Source organism: Mirounga leonina, unplaced genomic scaffold (assembly GCF_011800145.1).
Source record: "Mirounga leonina isolate KUSES-001 unplaced genomic scaffold, KU_Mleo_1.0 Mir_170, whole genome shotgun sequence".
NCBI lineage: Eukaryota > Metazoa > Chordata > Mammalia > Carnivora > Phocidae > Mirounga > Mirounga leonina.
In genome coordinates this window covers 22,269,041-22,287,373 of record NW_023270433.1, presented here as the reverse complement: position 1 = coordinate 22,287,373, position 18,333 = coordinate 22,269,041, and the positions used below count along the sequence as shown (strand labels likewise).

The 18,333-nt window shown below is 38.6% G+C and overlaps 1 protein-coding gene across 4 annotated transcripts in view; it reads right to left on the bottom strand.

The window, feature by feature from the left end:
* The window catches only part of SVEP1 (sushi, von Willebrand factor type A, EGF and pentraxin domain containing 1), a 193,148-nt gene that overhangs the window by 41,342 nt on the left and 133,473 nt on the right, over positions 1–18,333 (bottom strand). For all 4 annotated transcript variants that reach the window (XM_035016093.1, XM_035016091.1, XM_035016092.1 and 1 more), the window contains one exon: positions 17,647–17,814. In XM_035016093.1, the coding sequence (XP_034871984.1) occupies positions 17,647–17,814 (168 nt within the window). The remainder of the gene's footprint in view (positions 1–17,646; positions 17,815–18,333) is intronic.

Sequence of the window (18,333 nt, the reverse complement as noted above, 5' to 3'; positions counted from 1 at the left end):
CGAAAACTTCCCTAATCTGGAGAAGGAAACAGACTTCCGGATCCAGGAGGCACAGAGAATGCCCATCAAAATCAACAAAAGTAGGCCAACATCAAGATACATTGTAATTAAATTTGCAAAATATATGATAAAGAAAAAATCCTAAAGCAGCAAGACAAAAGAAGTCCCTAAATTACAAGGAAAGACCCATAAGGCTATCTGTAGATCTCTCAACAGAAAGTTGGCAAGCCAGAAGAGAGTGGCATGATATTCAATGTGCTAAATGAGAAAAATCTATAGCCAAGAATACTCTACCCAATGATAGCAAGACTATCATTCAGAATAGAAGGAAAGATAAAGAGTTTCTAAGACAAACAAAAACTAAAGGAGTTCATGACCACTAAACCACCCATGCAAGAAATATTAAAGGGGACTCTTTGAGTGGAAAGGAAAGACCAAAAGTGACAAAGACAAAAAGGAACAGAGAAAATCTCCAGAAACAATGACAAAACAAGTAATAAAATGGCACTAAATACAAATCTATCAATAATTACTCTGAATGTAAATGGATTAAATGCTCCAATCAAAAGACACAGAGTGTCAGAATGGATAAGAAAACAAGACCCATCTATATGCTGCCTATAAGAGACTCATTTTAGACCTAAAGACACCTGCAACTTGAAAGTGAGGGGATGAAGAAACATTTATCATTTATCATGCAAATAGACATCAAAAGAAAGACAGAGTAGCTATCTGTATCAGATAAACTATATTTTGAACCAAAGACTGTAACAAGAGATTAAGGGCACTATGTCATTATAAAGGAGACTATCCAATAAGAAGATCTAACAATTGTAAACATCTATGCCCCCAACATGGGAACACCTAAATATAAAACAGTTAATGACAAACATAAAGGAGCTAACTGATAAATAATACAATAATAGTTGGGGGCTTTAATGCTCCACTTACATCAATGGACAGAAATTCTAAATAGAAAATCAACAACAATGGCTTTGGATGGCACACTGGAACAAATGGTTTTAACAGAACATTCCATCCCCAAAATACACATTCTTTTCAAGTGTACATGGAACATTCTCCAGAACAGATCACATATTAAGCTATGAAACAAGCCTCAACAAATTCAAAAAGACTGAAGTCATACCATCCATCTTTTCTGACCACAACGCTATGAAACTAGATGTCAATCACAAGAAAAAATCTAGAAAAACCATAAATACATGGAAGTTAAATAACATGCTACTAAACAATGAATGGGTCAACCAGGAACTAAAAGAAGAAATAAAAAATACAGGGAAGAGCTGAGATGTCCTTCAACAGACGAATGGATAAAGATGTGGTCCATATAGACGATGGAACATTACTCAGACATCAGAAAGGATGAATACCCAACTTCTGCATCAAGATGGATGGAACTGGAGGAGATTGTGCTGAGTGAAATAAGTCAAGCAGAGAAAATCAATTATCATATGGTTTCACTTATTTGTGGAACATAAGGAATGGCATGGAGGACATTAGGAGAAGGAAGGGAAAAATGAATGGGGGGATTCAGAGGGGGAGACTAACCATGAGAGACTATGGACTCCAAGAAACAAACTGAGGGTTTTAGAGGGGAGGGGTGTCGGGGGATGGGTTAGCCCAGTGATGGGTCTTAAGGAGGGCAGTACTGCATGGAGCACTGGGTGTTATACACAAACAATGAATTATGGAACACTACATCAAAAACTAATGGTGTACTGTATGGTGACAAAACATAATAAAAAAATACAGGGAAACAAATGAAAATGAAAACACATCAGTTCAAAACTGTTGGATGCAGCAAAAGTGGTGGTCCTAAGAGGGAAGTTTATAGCAAGTACAGGCGTACCTCAAGAAGTAAGAAAAATCTCAAATAAACAACCTAACCTTACACCTAAAGGGTGTAAGGAAAAAGAACAACAACAACAAAAACCTAAAACCAGCAGAAGGAAGGGAATAATAAAGAATAGAGCAGAACTAAATGATACAGAAACTAAAAAAGACAATAGAACAGATCAATGAAACCATGAGCTGGTTCTTTGAAAAAAATCAATAAAGTTGATAAACCCCTAGCCAGACTTATCAAAAAGAAATGACAAAGGACTCAAATAAATAAAATCACAAATAAGAGAAGAGAAATAACCACAGAAATACAAACAATTATAAGAGAATACTATGAAAAACTATATGCCAACAAATTAGACAACCTGGAAGAAACAGTAAATTCCTAGAAACATATAAATTACTAAAACTGAAACAGGAAGAAATAGAAAACTTGAACAATCAGCGAAGAAGTTGAATCAATTATCCAAAAACTCCCAACAAACAAAAGTCCAAGACCAGATGTCTTCAGAGATGAACTCTACCAGACATTTAAAGACGAGTTAATACATATTCTTCTCTATTCCAAAAAATAGGAAAGGAAGGAAAACTTCCAAATTCATTCTATGAATCCAGCACTACCTTGATACCAAAATCAGATAAAGACTCCACTAAAAAAGAGAACTACAGGCCAATATCCCTGATGAACATGGATGCAAAAATTGTCAATAAAATCCTAGCAAATTGAATCCAACAGTACATTAAAAGAATCATTCACCACAATCAAGTGGGATTTATTCCTGGGCTGCAAGGGTGGTTCAATATTCACAAGTCAATCAATGTGATATAGCACTTTTATAAAAGAAAGGATAAGACCTTTCAATAGATAACAGAAAAAGCATTTGACAAAGTGCAACATCTACTCATGATAAAAACCCTTAACAAAGTAGGGTTAGAGGAAACATACCTCACATAATAAAGGCCACATATGAAAGACCCCACAGCTAATATCATCCTTAATGGGAAAAAAAGGAGAGCTTTTCCTCTACAGTCAGGAACAAAACAGGGATGTCCACTCTCTCCACTATTATTTAACATAGTACTGGAAGTCCTAGCCACAGCAATCAGACAACACAAAGAAATAAAAGGCATCCAAATTGGTAAGGAAGAAGTCAGACTTCACTATTCGCAGATGACATGATACTCTATATAGAAAACCCAAAAGACTCCACCAAAAAATTGCTAGAACTGATACACAAATTCAGTAAAGTTGCAGGATACAAAATCAATGTACAGAAATCTGTTGTGTTTCTATACACCATTAATGAAGCAGCAGAAAGAGAAATCAAGAAATCAATCCCATTTACAAGTGCACCAAAAACCATAAGCTACCTAGGAATAAACCTAACCAAAGAGGTAAAAGATCTATACTCTGAAAACTATAGAACACTTATGAAAGAAATAGAGGAGGATACAAAGAAATGGAAAAATATTCCATGCTCATGGATTGGATGAACAAATATTATTAAAATGTCCATATTACCCAAAGCAATCTACAGATTTAATGCAATCTCTATCAAAATACCACCAGCATTCTTCACACAGCTAGAACAAACAATCCTAAAATTTTTATGGAACCACAAAAGACCCCAAGCAGCCAAAGCAAACTTGAAATAGAAAAGCAAAGCTGGAGGCATCACAATTCTAGACTTCAAGTTATATTACAAAGCTGTAGTCATGAAAACAGTATGGTACTGGCACAAAAATAGACACATAGATCAATGGAACAGAATAGAAATCCAGAAATAAACCCACAATTATATGGTCAATTAATCTTTCATAAAGCAGGAAAGAATACACAATGGAAAAAAGACAGTCTCTTCAACAAAGGGTGTTGGGAAAACTGGAGAGCAACATGCAAAAGAATGAAACTGGACCACTTCTTAAACCATACACAAAAATACATTCAAAATGGATTAAAGACCTAAATGTGAGACCTGAAACCATAAAATTCCTAGAAGAAAACATAGGCAGTAGTCTTTTTGACATCAGCCATAGCAACATTTTTCTAGGTAGGTCCCTTAGGGCAAGAGAAACAAAAGCAAAAATAAACTATTGGGACTACATCAAAATAAAAAAGCTTCTGCATAGTGAAGGAAACATCAACAAAACTAAAAGGCAACCTATGGACTGGGAGAAGATATTTGCAAATGACATATCTGATAAAGGGTTAGTATCCAAAATATATAAAGAATTTATGTAACTCAACACCCAAAAAACAAATAATCCAGCAAAAAAATGGGCAGAAGACATGAATAGACATTTTTCCAAAGAAGACATATAGATGGCCAACAGAAACATGAAAAGATGTTCAACATCACTCATCATCAGGGAAATACAAATCAAAACTATAAGAGATATCACCTCACACCTGTCAGAATAGCTAAAATAAAAAACACAAGAAACAACAAGTATTGGCGAGTATGTGGAGAGTAAGGAACCCTCTTGCACTGTTGGTGGAAAGGCAAACTAGTGCAGTCACTCTGGAATATAGTATGGAGGTTCCTCAAAAAGTTAAAAATAGAACTACCCTATGATCCAGCAATTGTACCACTGTGTATTTACCCAACAATAGCCAAATTATTGAAAGAGCTGAAATGTCCACCAACTGATGAATGGATAAAGAAGATGTGGTGTATACATATACAGTGGAATATTACTCAGCCATAAAAAGAATGAATTCTTGCAATTTGCAATGACATGGGTGGAGCTAGAGTACTATGATAAACGAAATAAGTCAGAGAAAGACAAATACCATATGACTTCACTCATATGTGGAATTTAAGAAACAAAACAAATGAACATAGGGGAGAAAAAAAAAGAGAGGAGAACCAAGAAACAGACCCTTAACTATAGAGAACAAACCGATGGTTACCAGAGGGGAGGTGGGCGGGGGGGATGGGTTAAATACGTGATGGGGATTAAGGAGTGCACTTGTGATGAGCACCAGGTGTTGTATGTAACTGTTAAATCATTAAATTCTACACCTGAAACTAAATTTACACTGTATGTTAACTAACTAGAATTTAAATAAAAACCTGGAAAGAAAAGAAAATATTTACTGCTCAAATACTGAGCTTACTGATCAAATGACCTTCATTTAAGATATAGAAATACATCTTGATATTAATATAATGCTTGTTTAGAAAGGGAAGTGGATTTAAAATTTTTGCTATTTAAGGACCTCTAAAAATTGTTGCACATTTCTTTAAAAATAAAAATGACTTGGTTTAAATTTAAAACATCATCTGTCTATAGATGGTTTTAGTTGGCTGATTTTATCACTAGTCTTTGAAACAAAAGCGCTAATGAACCATATGCAGCCCACACATAACTCATGCACTTACTTGTATTCAGTGAAATTTAAAGCAATGATTGTAATTTTAGTCTCCAGGGCTTCCTAAACTCTTACCCAACCAAGTGTTAGCATTTCAAGCTGTGTTCTGCAAGTATGAATCAATTTTGCTTAATAACTCTCAGTCTTTCTTTATGCATTTAACAGATATTTTCCCACAGAGGGTGACAGATTGATGACTTGTAAAAATCGTAAATTATTCTCAAGTGCTCTCTCAATGAAGGAGAACAAAATATTACAGTATGTAGTATTAGAATAATTACATGTGAGTCATTCTTAACTTGATTCTCGCTTTCTCACTGAAGAGAAAGATGACAGAATTTTAAAGGAATGTCTAACACCTGAGTCGTCTGTCATTTTGATACTAATGAAGGATAAGGGGACCAAAATAATTAGGCACCTAATTTAATCCTGTTTAGACATATTAATTTTTTCATTTTACAGATGAGTGAATGGTGGTTCCACAGGCTAAGAGACCTGTCTGGAGTCACACAGTTGCAAGCAGCCGAGTTAAAAAACTGAATTTGATTTACAAGATTCCAACACTTACCCTTTTCCATGACATTGCTGTTGCCTTCCCTTTCTCTTTTTTAAAATGAGGCAGATCATAATTTGCAGATGTCCTGTGGAAACTGCATTGCAGTGTCACCTAGTACAAATTATTTGACCCACCTTTCAGCAAAGATTCTTAAGTCATTAGTTAGCAAACATTTATCCTAAGGTCCCTTTTAGCTTTATAAGGAATCTGCTATGATAGAGAGGTTGGAGTTTGTCCCCCTCACTGGCCAGATTCATGAAAGATCAAGGAGAAAATGGTAGAGCATCAGCAGAGACTTATGCATTCACCCTACCTAGGGCCATTTATCCTGCTATGGACAGAAGTCGTCTTGAAATACTCACAGACATCCCTGACCACTATGTGCAGTCTCTAATTAGGGTCTGCTGCAATTCATTGTTATGGATAAGCTCTGCTCTTCCTATTAGAATTCAAACTTATTAAGTTTTTAGATGGCTTCTGTCTAGGAGGATATAGGAAGGTATATAAAGACAATATGCTAAAGGCATAATTTTATTATTAAAAAATCCATTATCCAGGTCTGAGTGCCCAGATTCTACTGTTCCTGTGTAGAATGTGCTCTGAGTATAAGTTCCATTTATAGAGACTCCTGATGTTTTATATTTTTATAGCACAATTTACATCCTCTGCACACTTTGAACCATGCATCATTATTTTCATGGGCCCCTTGATGCTGCTAGTGTATTTCATTGGTGGAAGTTCACAAACAACACCTGAGACATCCCTGATTTACTAGGATCCATTGTACCATCTATAAAATGCTCCCCTTATTTCATGGGCCCAGCTACTCTGAGGTAGAAGCATCTGCCTCCAGAACGTTCCTTCTTCAAAGCCTCTTAAGGATACAAAAAGTGTGTATAGTAATTTGGCAGCACTTTGTTAGGTCTCTGACCCCTGATCTTAAAGAAAATCTCCACCAACTACTCTTCCCTAATGAAAAATCATAGCAAAGTTCTTCTGTAAAGTAATGGAAGATTACCACTAAATACATATATTATGAATAAATGAATTTAAAGAATGTGTTTTCATCACTACCCATAATTTCTTAGAACCTAACCTAAGATCTTGACTTTTCTTTATGACTCCCAATCAACATTTAGTCCTTCATTACATAATTCTCAAGGACCATGCTATGGGCCAAAGCCACTTCCTTGGTGCACAATGCAATGCTCATGCATTTGCTTGTTTACACATCTGTGTCCATCCCGCCCTCCTTACCCCACCCACTGCCTGGTGCATTATAGGCCCTTTCACACCTACAGTAGTTGCTTAAAGGAGAAATGATTAATTCTACCTCAAGAATGGAAAGGGGAGGAAAGGCTTCCCTGTGGAAATGGCTTTTGAGAGGAGTCATGAGAGAAGAAGAGTAGAAAAGGAATCACTCAAGACTGAGAAGTAACATGAACAAAGAGCTTGGAGTGTGATACGGCTGGGGCATTCTGGGAACTTACAAATAGTTAGGAATGGCATCTGACCCCTGAAGTTGTGATCACTAGGATCTTGTGTATTTTGACAGGTCGTGATCGTTGATGGGTAGAGATATGGGAGGCACAGGAAATGGTTCCTGACAGGTTCTTTTACAAGGACTCTCGTAAGATTTTAGCAGACAAAATGTCTCTGGGACAGAAAGATATTTAAGTGGTTTATTAACTGGATGACCCAAAGAGTACTGATTTATAGAAGTAGCCTCGTTGGGAGTTTCATATCTTGTGAATGCCATAAAACTGTCCTTAGTTCCTACGTCCATCAGTTTATAATAAACACGTAACTGTAGGGTGGGGAACTGTTTATGGTCCAGCTCAATGTTTCTAATCTTACAGGATAATATTCAACAAAGATAAGATGGAATGTGCTGTATATACACAGTGAAGAAAAACTGCACAGATGGAAAACCTGGCTTAGTGACAGCCAGTATGAAAGACTTTGGAGTTCCACTGAAATTAAGTTGAATGAGTCAATGGCGGCATCCTGAAAGGGTGACCGCATTTCTAGAAACTCATTTATTTAGAAAGAGAAGAAGAGAAATAAAATAAATTGTTACCTCTGTACGTGTGTATATGTCAGCCCCAAGATGTGGCATTTTTATCTCTGCCACATTCTAACTTGCATGTATCATTGTGCATTCAGCTTTGGGTACCACAACTGAAAATGGACGACAGACCTATTGGAATAGGCTCAGAATGATTCTGAGAGGAACACACTCAGAATCATGTTCATTTATGAGAAAGAAGTGCAGACTGGAGGCTGAGCTGGCTGAAATGCCTGTCTCCCTGCGCCAGCATGAGCGATCATTTCTCAGTCAGGAGATGTGTGAAGGGCTGGGATCTTTCACTGAAGCCTCCCACTTAGCTCTACTGATCTATCTGTAGGAGAACCTCAGGACCAAGCTATGAACACTTGAATGGGCTGGCATTTCGCTGGTGCAGAGAAATGTACACGGAGAGGTTTCAAGATGTGGAACCAAAGCCAGTACTTTAGATAAAATGCTCAGTAAAGATAGGGATTGAGGTTTATTAAAAATAACTATCTTCCAAAATACAAAAGTTAGTCTTTGAAGATGCTAAAGAGGTATATATATTCCAAATCACAAAAAGTAAGGAATTGTTAGCTATTGCCTAGATTGAACTATGACTGGTCTCTGATCCAACTGCTGCATTATTTCCTTACGTTAGAAGACTGAAGGTGTATTACAATTTCTGCGCAACATATTTCACCTGCTTATTTGTTTAAAAGAATCATTTGGGGCACCTGGGTGACGCAGTCGGTTAAGCGTCTGACTCTTGATTTTGGCTCAGGTCATGATCTCAGGGCTGTGAAATCGAGCCCTGAGCTGAGCTGGGTTCCACACTGGGCGCAGAGCCTGCCTGAGATTCTCTCCCTCTCACTCTGCCCCTCCCTGCTTACACACACACTCTCTCTCTCAAAAAAAAATCATTTCAAAAAATGATAAAGTTTTATACAGATGATGACATACATCCATCCTATAAATGTTGGCTACCAAAGCAGGAAAACTGGTATTGGCACAAATCTAAAATGCTGGAATATTTAATTTTATTCTGTGACATTCTGCATTCTCATTCAAGAGACACTGGGAATGCTACTGCAGTCAATTATTTAAAATCAGGCCATACATATTATAAGACAAATTGTCCTACTCCATAATTCCAAGGAAAAATGGCCCATCAATATTATAATGATGCCAGGGGCGCCTGGGTGGCTCAGTCGGTTAAGCGACTGCCTTCGGCTCAGGTCATGATCCTGGAGTCCCGGGATCGAGTCCCACATCGGGCTCCCTGCTCTGCGGGGAGCCTGCTTCTCCCTCTCCCCCTCCCCCTGCTTGTGTTCCCTCTCTCGCTGTGTCTCTCTCTGTCAAATAAATAAATAAAAATCTTTAAAAAAAAATATTATAATGATGCCACAGAAGGACATATCTCAGGATGAATTTGCTGTAATTCATTAGCATATTTCTGGAATAATATTGAAAAATTCTTTGAGAATGGGCGGAGTAATCTTCAGATACAATTTTCAGTGATTTGATTCACACACTGAGTGGAAGCCAACTAATGAGCATGTGGGAAGCTTTATGAGAGAGCTCCCCAGTGAATTATTAGCTCTTCCCTTTTGAAAGAACCGTCTAAGAGCCTTAAAAGAGCAGCATACTAGATATGTAAATAGCTGCAATTTAATAAGAGCAATGGAAAGTAGAAATCTGCATCAGCAGTTAATTCTGTTTTCAACTAAAAATGATCAAAAATTTTATCTTAGTGCATTCAGTAATTGCATTTAAAAATTTACATTTAAGAAGAATCAAAGGGGAACATTCTATGAGGATTTTAGGATTTCAATGACTCTTCCTTTCCCCTGAGCTTCTCACCAAGAAAGAAGACACATAAGGATGAAAAGGAAAATGGGAAACAAGTTATCATTTTATTTATTTGGGCAAACAGCTGCAAACTTCCAGCCTAGTGTTTTGATAAAAGGTAAATGTGGAAGGTCAATCTTAGGACAAGAGGCAGAAATGTACTCCTTGCTTCTTTCCTTCCCTGGCATTCATCTTACTACTCCTGTCTCCTAAAGTATTTGCTCTTCCATCCTTAAGTTGAGAGTGGTTCTTTCCTCCTTATTTCAAGGGAAGGTCTGTGCAAAGCAGAACACCAATATGAGAAGAAACAACCCTAGGACCAAAGCAAGAATGTGTGTATGTGCACTCAAGAAGCAGGCGGGGGGGGGGGGGGGAAGCGCCTGGGTGGCTCAGTCGTTAAGTGTCTGCCTTCGGCTCAGGTCATGATCCCAGGGTCCTGGGATCGAGCCCTGCATCGGGCTCCCTGCTCGGCGGGAAGCCTGCTTCTCCCTCTCCCACTCCCTCTGCTTGTGTTCCTGCTCGTGCTCTCTCTCTCTGTCCAATAAATAAATAAAATATTTAAAAAAAAAAAAGCAGGCGGGGGTGGCTCAGACAGTGTGCAGGGCAGTGGGAGTTGAGACAGCTGGAGAGGAAATAGGCTCTAACCCTCCTATCAAGCCAACAGCATCTCAGGAAGCTGAAGGAGACAGAGGCCTATTGCACAAACAGGCCCACTGCACAAAAGCCATGACTTGAACACAGTGACACCATCCTGGAATAGAACAGATACAGTGCATGTTGGCCTACGCCAATCAATTCCTTGTGGGGGGAAGAAATAGAAAAGGAGTGAAGGAAGAAAACTTCTAGTTCTGGCTATACCATAGTCTGAAAACCTTCCCTACATCATACTTGATGAAATATAACAGAAGTTATTTTAGATGCACATGCCAGAAATAAGGAGGAAATTAACAACAGAGAAGTAAGCTTGTGGCTGAATGCTGTGACTGCCATCAGATTGGACAGGGAAGGGAAGGAGAGATGATAGGAAATGTAACCCCGGAGTTGAAAGAGAGTAATAGCTGAGTCTCTGGCATAAACCTTTGTCCTAGAAGGACATTCACTGAAAGGATATTAAGTAGAAAAATTCCACCCAGAGGCCCAGTGACAGGACAAATGAGATCTCTGTATTTGTCAGAGCTCTAGGTGGGAAAATCAAGTCCCTGCTAAGGCAGCAATCCCTACATCTCATCTCATGTGGATCTGAGGTTAGAATTTATGCCATTTACTTTGTATGGAAAGCCTTCAAACTTATAAATTAATGTAAAATTGGTTTCTTAGTTGGTGATATTCCATGGGTTCCTGGTAGAAAAAATAATTCACACATTTAAACCATAAGGGACTATCACAGATAAAACAAGTCCTGCTTACTATAAGGACACAATCTGAAATTACAAAACATACACAAGCATGTTTTCCATCATGAGTGAGTCAGCAGGCAGAACAAACAGCAAGATTAGAGCACCAATAAATTGAGGTAGCAGAAAAGTGATCTAAAATCTAAAAAATTATATGAGATAAGTATGTTGACATAATTAAAGAAAAAAGACTCAAAATCCTATTTAAAAAGAAGAGACTATTTTAAAAGAAATATTTGAAAAACAAATATATAAATTCTAGAAGCAAATATATAGAAAGTAAAGATTAAAAAAAATTAATGGATACATTTAAAAGCAGATTACAGATAGTAGAAAAAACACTGTAAACTACAAGATATGTGAAAAAATACCTAAATGCAGCCCAAGTTTATAAAGTGCTGGAAAATGTGACAGGTTAATAAATATGGAGACAGAAAGAAAAGGTCCAATACATATCTCATAAGACTTAAAGAATTACAGAAAAGAGAAAGTGAAGAGGAGGGAATATTTGAAGTGAAAATAGCTGAGACTATGCTAAGATTGGTAAAAGACATGAATTCTCAGATGTAAGAAGTACAGTGAGTCCTGAATAAGATGAATGACAATAAATACACGTTTAGTTATATCATAAGGAAATACCAGAACAACAAAGACAAATTAAAAATAAAAACCAAAGGGAAAAGATACTACTTATAGAGGAACAACAATTCCATCAGAGTTTCTCAATCTCAGCACTATTTGGGACCAGACAATTCTGGGTTGTGGGGTGCTGTTTTGTGCATTGTAGGCTGTTTAGCAGCATCCCTGGACTCTATGCACTAGAGCTAGGAGCACCCTCCCCTCAACTGTGACAACCAAAAATGTCTCCAGACATTGCCTAATGTCCCTGCTGGGCAACACTGCCCCTGGTTAAGAACCACTAACAGACTGATGACGGAATCCTCAGTAGCAACATTAGAAGCCAAAAGGCAATGGAATAATATTTTTAAAAATGTCTATGGGGGGCGCCTGGGTGGCTCAGATGGTTAAGCGTCTGCCTTTGGCTCGGGTCATGATCCCAGGGTCCTGGGATCGAGTTCCGCATCGGGCTCCCTGCTCAGCAGGGAGCCTGTTTCTTCCTCTGCCTCTTTCTCTGACTCTCATGAATAAATAAATAAAAATCTTTAAAAAAAATGTCTTTGGAAGAAAACTATTAATGTAGACTTGTCTCCTCTAAACTCTAATTCAAGAGCAAAGGTAAAATACTATTATTTTCAGAAAAAGATTATAGAATATGCTGATACTTACTGAAAAAAATATGTAATGGATATACTTCAGGAAGTAGAAATATTAAACCCAAAAGAACAGAATGGGGTGCAAAACACAGTGGTGATGAAGAGTTTAATAAACACTGCCTTCTGCCTTCGTGAGTAAATCTAAATAAACATGGACTATATTAAAAAATGACTAATTTGAAAAGTCATAAAATAAGAGGGAAGTAAAATACAGACAGTGATAAAACATTTAAGACAAGAGAAGGGATGGAAATTTGTGCTTTCCAAGATCTTTGAGTCATTCAGGAGAAAGGCAAAGGTACTCAGTATGACCTCGGGGTAGGGATGATTTCTTAAATTTGACACACACACACAAAACAAAATAAAAAGGAAATAACTGATAAATATCAAGCACTATCTCGTACAGTTTAAGATATGCATATTTCATGACTCAACAACTTCAACTTTTGGCATCTGGGCCAGAGATAGTCATACTCATATGTACCAAGAGACACATGCAGGGATATTTACTTCAGAACTGTTACATCAGCAAATAAAGGAGAAACAAATTAACCTTCTGCCAGTAAGGAAATGAGTAACTTACAGATAACTCATTCTTCCAAGGGAATACCATACAGCTGTTAAAATAAATTCGTTGATTTACATGTATCAATAGAGAAAAATGTAAAAAAACATGGAAAGTATAAAAAAAAAATCAAACTTCAAAAGGACAGAGTACAAAGTGATATATATAGAAATTAAAACACATAAATCAATAGAATGTTTATGGGGACATACATATGGAATAAGGACAAAAATGCCCATTTGATATTTTGGGGAGAATGGAAAAGTGATGAGAATAGCTTTTTGTTATATTTATAATATTATATTTCTTTCATAAAAAAAGAGCCACAATAACTATGGCAAAAATATAACATGTACTTTTCTTTCAAGAATGGATGCCTAGGAGGGGCGCCTGGGTGGCCCAGTCAGTTAAGCATCTGACTCTTGGTTTCAGCTCAGGTCGTGATCTCAGGGTCGTGGGATCCAGCACGGAGTTGGGCTCAGTGCTCATCATGGAGTCTACTTGAGAGCTTCTCCCTCTCCCTGCCCCTCCTGCTTGTGCTCTCTCTGTCTCTCTCTAAAATAAATAAATCTTTAAAAAAAAAAAATGCATACCCAGGTAACTTTAAGTAGATATTGATAATTACTATTTGTGTTTTTCTGTATATTTCAAATGTTTCATTAACCATTTGGCCAGCAAAAAGAGGAGTACGAAGGCTTTCTTTCTTCTTTCCTGGCCATCCTCATAGCATCCCACGGTGGAGCAGGGGTATGCCAAGGGGCATCAGTGTTCTTCCTCTCACCAAAAGTTTCACTTCCAGAAAAAAAAATGTAACTATCCCTTAATAGCTTATTTTTTTTTCCTTTTAGAACAAAGTGTAGGTGGTAGTGATTTGTGACTGTAGATACTTTCTATTAACTTAACTATTTAAGACAGTTTCCCCTACATTATTAAAATGTCATCACTGTAGATAGCAATAATGATGACAGAGAAAATAATAAAGCCATTTTATATCTAGTTCTTAATGGATATATAAAGCACTTTCATAAAACTGTTCTCATACCCTTCAATACATACATGATTTAGGTGGGTAGATTTGGTTTCCAAGTTTTCGATGAGATAAAAGCTCTCATACAGAGTTTCTGCTTGCCTAGACCAGAAGGAATATGCAAGATACTATGGTCCAATCCCTTCAAGTTTTAACTCTAAAGTTGGAATACTACTTATTCTGCCAAACCTCCACCATCATAGAAGGGAGCACACAAGATAATGTGCACGAAAGCCCTGGGAGAATGGAAAACCCTCTACAAATGTATGGATTTGTTGTAATTTTAATTAGTGTCTTTAGTGCTTCTTTTAATAAAGCCCTTTCCTATAACATATAGACTTAATATTAGGCAGACTCAGAATTCTCATGATATAATTTAGGTGAACAATTTGTAAAGAGAAGAAAAATGTAAATTTATATGTATAGCACGACCTTTAATATTAAAAAAACATATGTAAAGACAAAATTCTGAGAAGAACTATAGTAAAATACCACCACTTATCTTTGGATAATTTTTTAAAATATATTTTTCTTTCTTTAAAAAATTATTTATTTATTTTTAAAGATTTTATTTATTTATTTGACACAGAGAGAAAGAGAGAGAACACAAGTAGGGGGAGCAGCAAAGGGAGAGGGAGAAGCAGGCTCCCGGCCAAGCAGGAAGCCCGATGCGGGGCTCGATCCCAGGACCCTGAGATCATGACCCGAGCCGAAGGCAGACGCCCAACGACTGAGCCACCCAGGCGCCCCATCTTTTTCTTTTTTTAAGATTTTATTTATTTATTTGAGAGAGAGTGTGAGCAAGCACGAGCTAGAGCGGGGGCAGAGGGAGAAGCAGACTCACTACAGAGCAGGGGCCCTGACCCGAGGCTCAATCCCAGGACCCTGGGATCATGACTTGAGCGGAAAGAAGCCACTTAACTGACTGAGCGACCCAGGCACCCCTAAAATATATTTTTTATTTTCTAGCTTTATATGGTGATAATTCATTACTTGTTTTTGTCAAGATCTAGCTATTATTTGGAACATTTGTATTTTATAAGATTTCACAAACACTGAGATGACTAATCTCAAATAGTCCTGTGTAGTTCGTTAGGGAGCAGTTTTTGTTTTTTATTTATTTTTTTAAAAGATTTTATTTATTTATTTATTTGACACAGAGAGAGAGAGGGAGGGAGAGAGAGAGTGAGAGAGCACAGCAGGGGGAGCAGCAGAGGGAGAGGGAGAATCAGGTTCCCCGCTGAGCAGAGAGCCCGAAGCAGTTTTTAAATGAGTTAATTTATAGGGGAGAGATAGATATGGGGCCAAAGAAAGCTAACTCTTGCACTGACATTTTATTTATTTATTTAATTTTAATTCTAGTAGAGTTAACATACAGTGTTATATCAGTTTCAGGTGTGTAATACAGTGATTCAATTCTCTACATTACTCATCAAGTGCTCCTCAAGGTAAGTATACTTTTAATCCCCTTTACCTATTTCACTCATCCCCCCATTTTAATATCAAAGATTTCTTTTTCACTTAAGAAGGTGTTAAGATTTGGGATTTCCCCAAATCAAAACCTCAATGAGATATCACCCCACACCAGTCAAAATGGCTAAAATTAACAAGTCAGGAAACAACAGATGCTCGCGGGGATGCGGAGAAAGGGGAACCCTCCTACACTGTTGGTGGGAATGCAAGCTGGTGCAGCCACTCTGGAAAACTGTATGGAGGTTCCTCAAAAAGTTGAAAATAGAGCTACCATATGATCCAACAATTGCACTACTGGGTATTTACCCCAAAGATACAAAAGTAGGGATCTGAAAGGGTACGTGCACCCCGATGTTTATAGCAGCAATGTCCACAATAGCCAAACTGTGGAAAGAGCCAAGATGTCCATCGACAGATGAATGGATAAGGAAGAGGTGGTACATATATACAATGGAATATTATGCAGCCATCAAAAGGAATGACATCTTGCCATTTGCAACGACATGGATAGAACTGGAGGGTATTATGCTGAGTGAAATAAGTCAAACAGAGAAAGACATGTATCATATGACCTCACTGATATGAGGAATTCTTAATCTCAGGAAACAAACTGAGTGTTGCTGGAGTGGGGGGTGGGGTGGGAGGGATGGGGTGACGGGGTGATAAGACACTGGGGAGGGTATGTGCTCTGGTAAGCGCCGTGAATTGTGCAAGACTGTTGAATCACAGATCTGTACCTCTGAAACATATAATACAATATATGTTAAAAAAAAAAAAAGAAGAAGAAGAAGAAGATAGCAGGAGGGGAAGAATGAAGGGGGGGAAATCGGAGGGGTAGACAAACCATGAGAGACAATGGACTCTGAAAAACAAACTGAGGGTTCTAGAGGGGAGGGGGGTGGGAGGATGGGTTAGCCTGGTGATGGGTATTGAGGAGGGCACGTTCTGCATGGAGCACTGGGTGTTATACACAAACAATGAATCATGGAGCACTACACCAAAAACTAATGATGTAATGTATGTGATTAACATAACAATACAAAATTTAAACAAAAAGATTTGGGATTTCCATCAGCTATTCATCTAAGTGTTTGACTCTCAGGAACTTTTTGCAAAAAAAAAAAAATATTGTCACCCCCTGCTGGCAGTCCTGTACTACCAGGACTGTCCTCTCTCCAGGTGAAATGAACTTCAACTTCTATGATAGAATAGAAACTGCCATCTCATTTGTGTTTCAGTCATAATAACGGCAAAGTTGGTTGAATTAATTTTTTCCCCCTGGCTAGGCCAGGCTTTATACTAGGCATTTTATTTTTCACAGTATCCGTAAGTATGAACCTTTAATGAAATTGTTTTTATGTAGGCCACTCGAAGCACAGAGAGGTGATACATTTTCCCAAAGCCACACAGTGAAGGACAGAGCTGAGCTACAAATCCAGAAAGTGGCAACTCTCTGCTGGTGCTGCTTCCAACTGTGTGAAAAATACCTCTGGTCAATCTGGAGCTTCATGAAAGCACTATTATTCATGGTGAAAATATTTATTAAAGGAGCATGGGGGGTGGTGGGGAAGCAATGAAATAAATTCAAGTCAGAAGTCCTGGGATTCACTTACCCCTCACTTCCTTATCACCTCCCTGAGATGCTAAGCAGACACCACCCCAGGGGGAGCCTCCCCTTTCTCTGTACCTCACAGGGCTTTTGTGAGGAGCCAATGAGACAGTGAGTGTGAAAGCCCTTTGTAATCTGCTTCCTTGTTTTTCAAATTTTACCTCTGAATGAACTGAGATCATTAAAAATAGAAAGTCCTGAGCTTTATGATCTTTTTTCCCCTGCAGACATGTCACCTTTAGGTTGTGACTCAAAGTCTTGCCTTCAGGTTTGCCGAAGATAAATACACAAATGCCTATTTAACCGACCGAGCCACCCAGGCGCCCCCACAAATGGCTATTTAAATGTGCTTTTTGCATCTTTCAGTGAAGTAGAAAGCTATTTTCCACTGTATTGCCCAACGTCCATTATTCGAGGCTTAATTTGAGAAGTTACTCTAATTCCAGAAAAACGCTGTTGCCACAGGAGAAAACAAGAGCATAAAGCTCTCTCTGGCCTTGGCGGCTAGGAAACGTGATTTAGTGTTCGATGGAGCCCATCTCCACGGCGGGGGCCGTGTCCACTCCCTCGAGGCTCCCAAAGCTTCTTTCCCTCACACGGTTACTCACCCTTCTTTGCAGGTGTAAGTGACAGTGTTCCCAAAAGTGAAGTTCCTCCCGATGATGACAGCATCTTTGATGGCCGGTGGCTCCTCACAGACCACAAGATGGCAGGTAGGTGGCGCTCTGTCCCAGCTGCCTGAGGCCGAGCATCCAAGGACAGAAGGGCCCTGTAAGCTGGGAAAGAATGGCCATTATTCACTGCTCTGGAGACGATTGTGAGCCGGCTCCAGAGCGCTTCTGTCAGCGAATGGGCTAAAACAACATCACAACGGCTGCAAAATAAAATGTGCTCCCTGGTGCTGGAGTAGGGCACTCATCACCTGGATGAGAAGGGGTTAATAGTCTGGTTGGGATCCAGCGAAAATGGAGACAGACACCCAGGAAGTCATGGTAACTGAGGTCCAAGGGCACAGTCCTTGTCCCGAGCCCGGGCAGGTGCACTGCGTTGCTCGTGACTCTGACCTCTGGTCTTCCTTTGATTTCACAAACCTCGCATCCCAATGGCGTGGCTTAGCCACCTTTGTTTGCCTACCTGAATCTGCCTGTCTGTATCACTCAACTCTCTAGTCACTGGATCTGTTTCACTTCAGATCCTGCTGACCAAGTTTCTGACTGCAGTCTCTCCCTTCTGTCCCTCTGTTGGAACACACACGCATACACCCCCACGCACAGCACTGATCAAATCAACCTCTT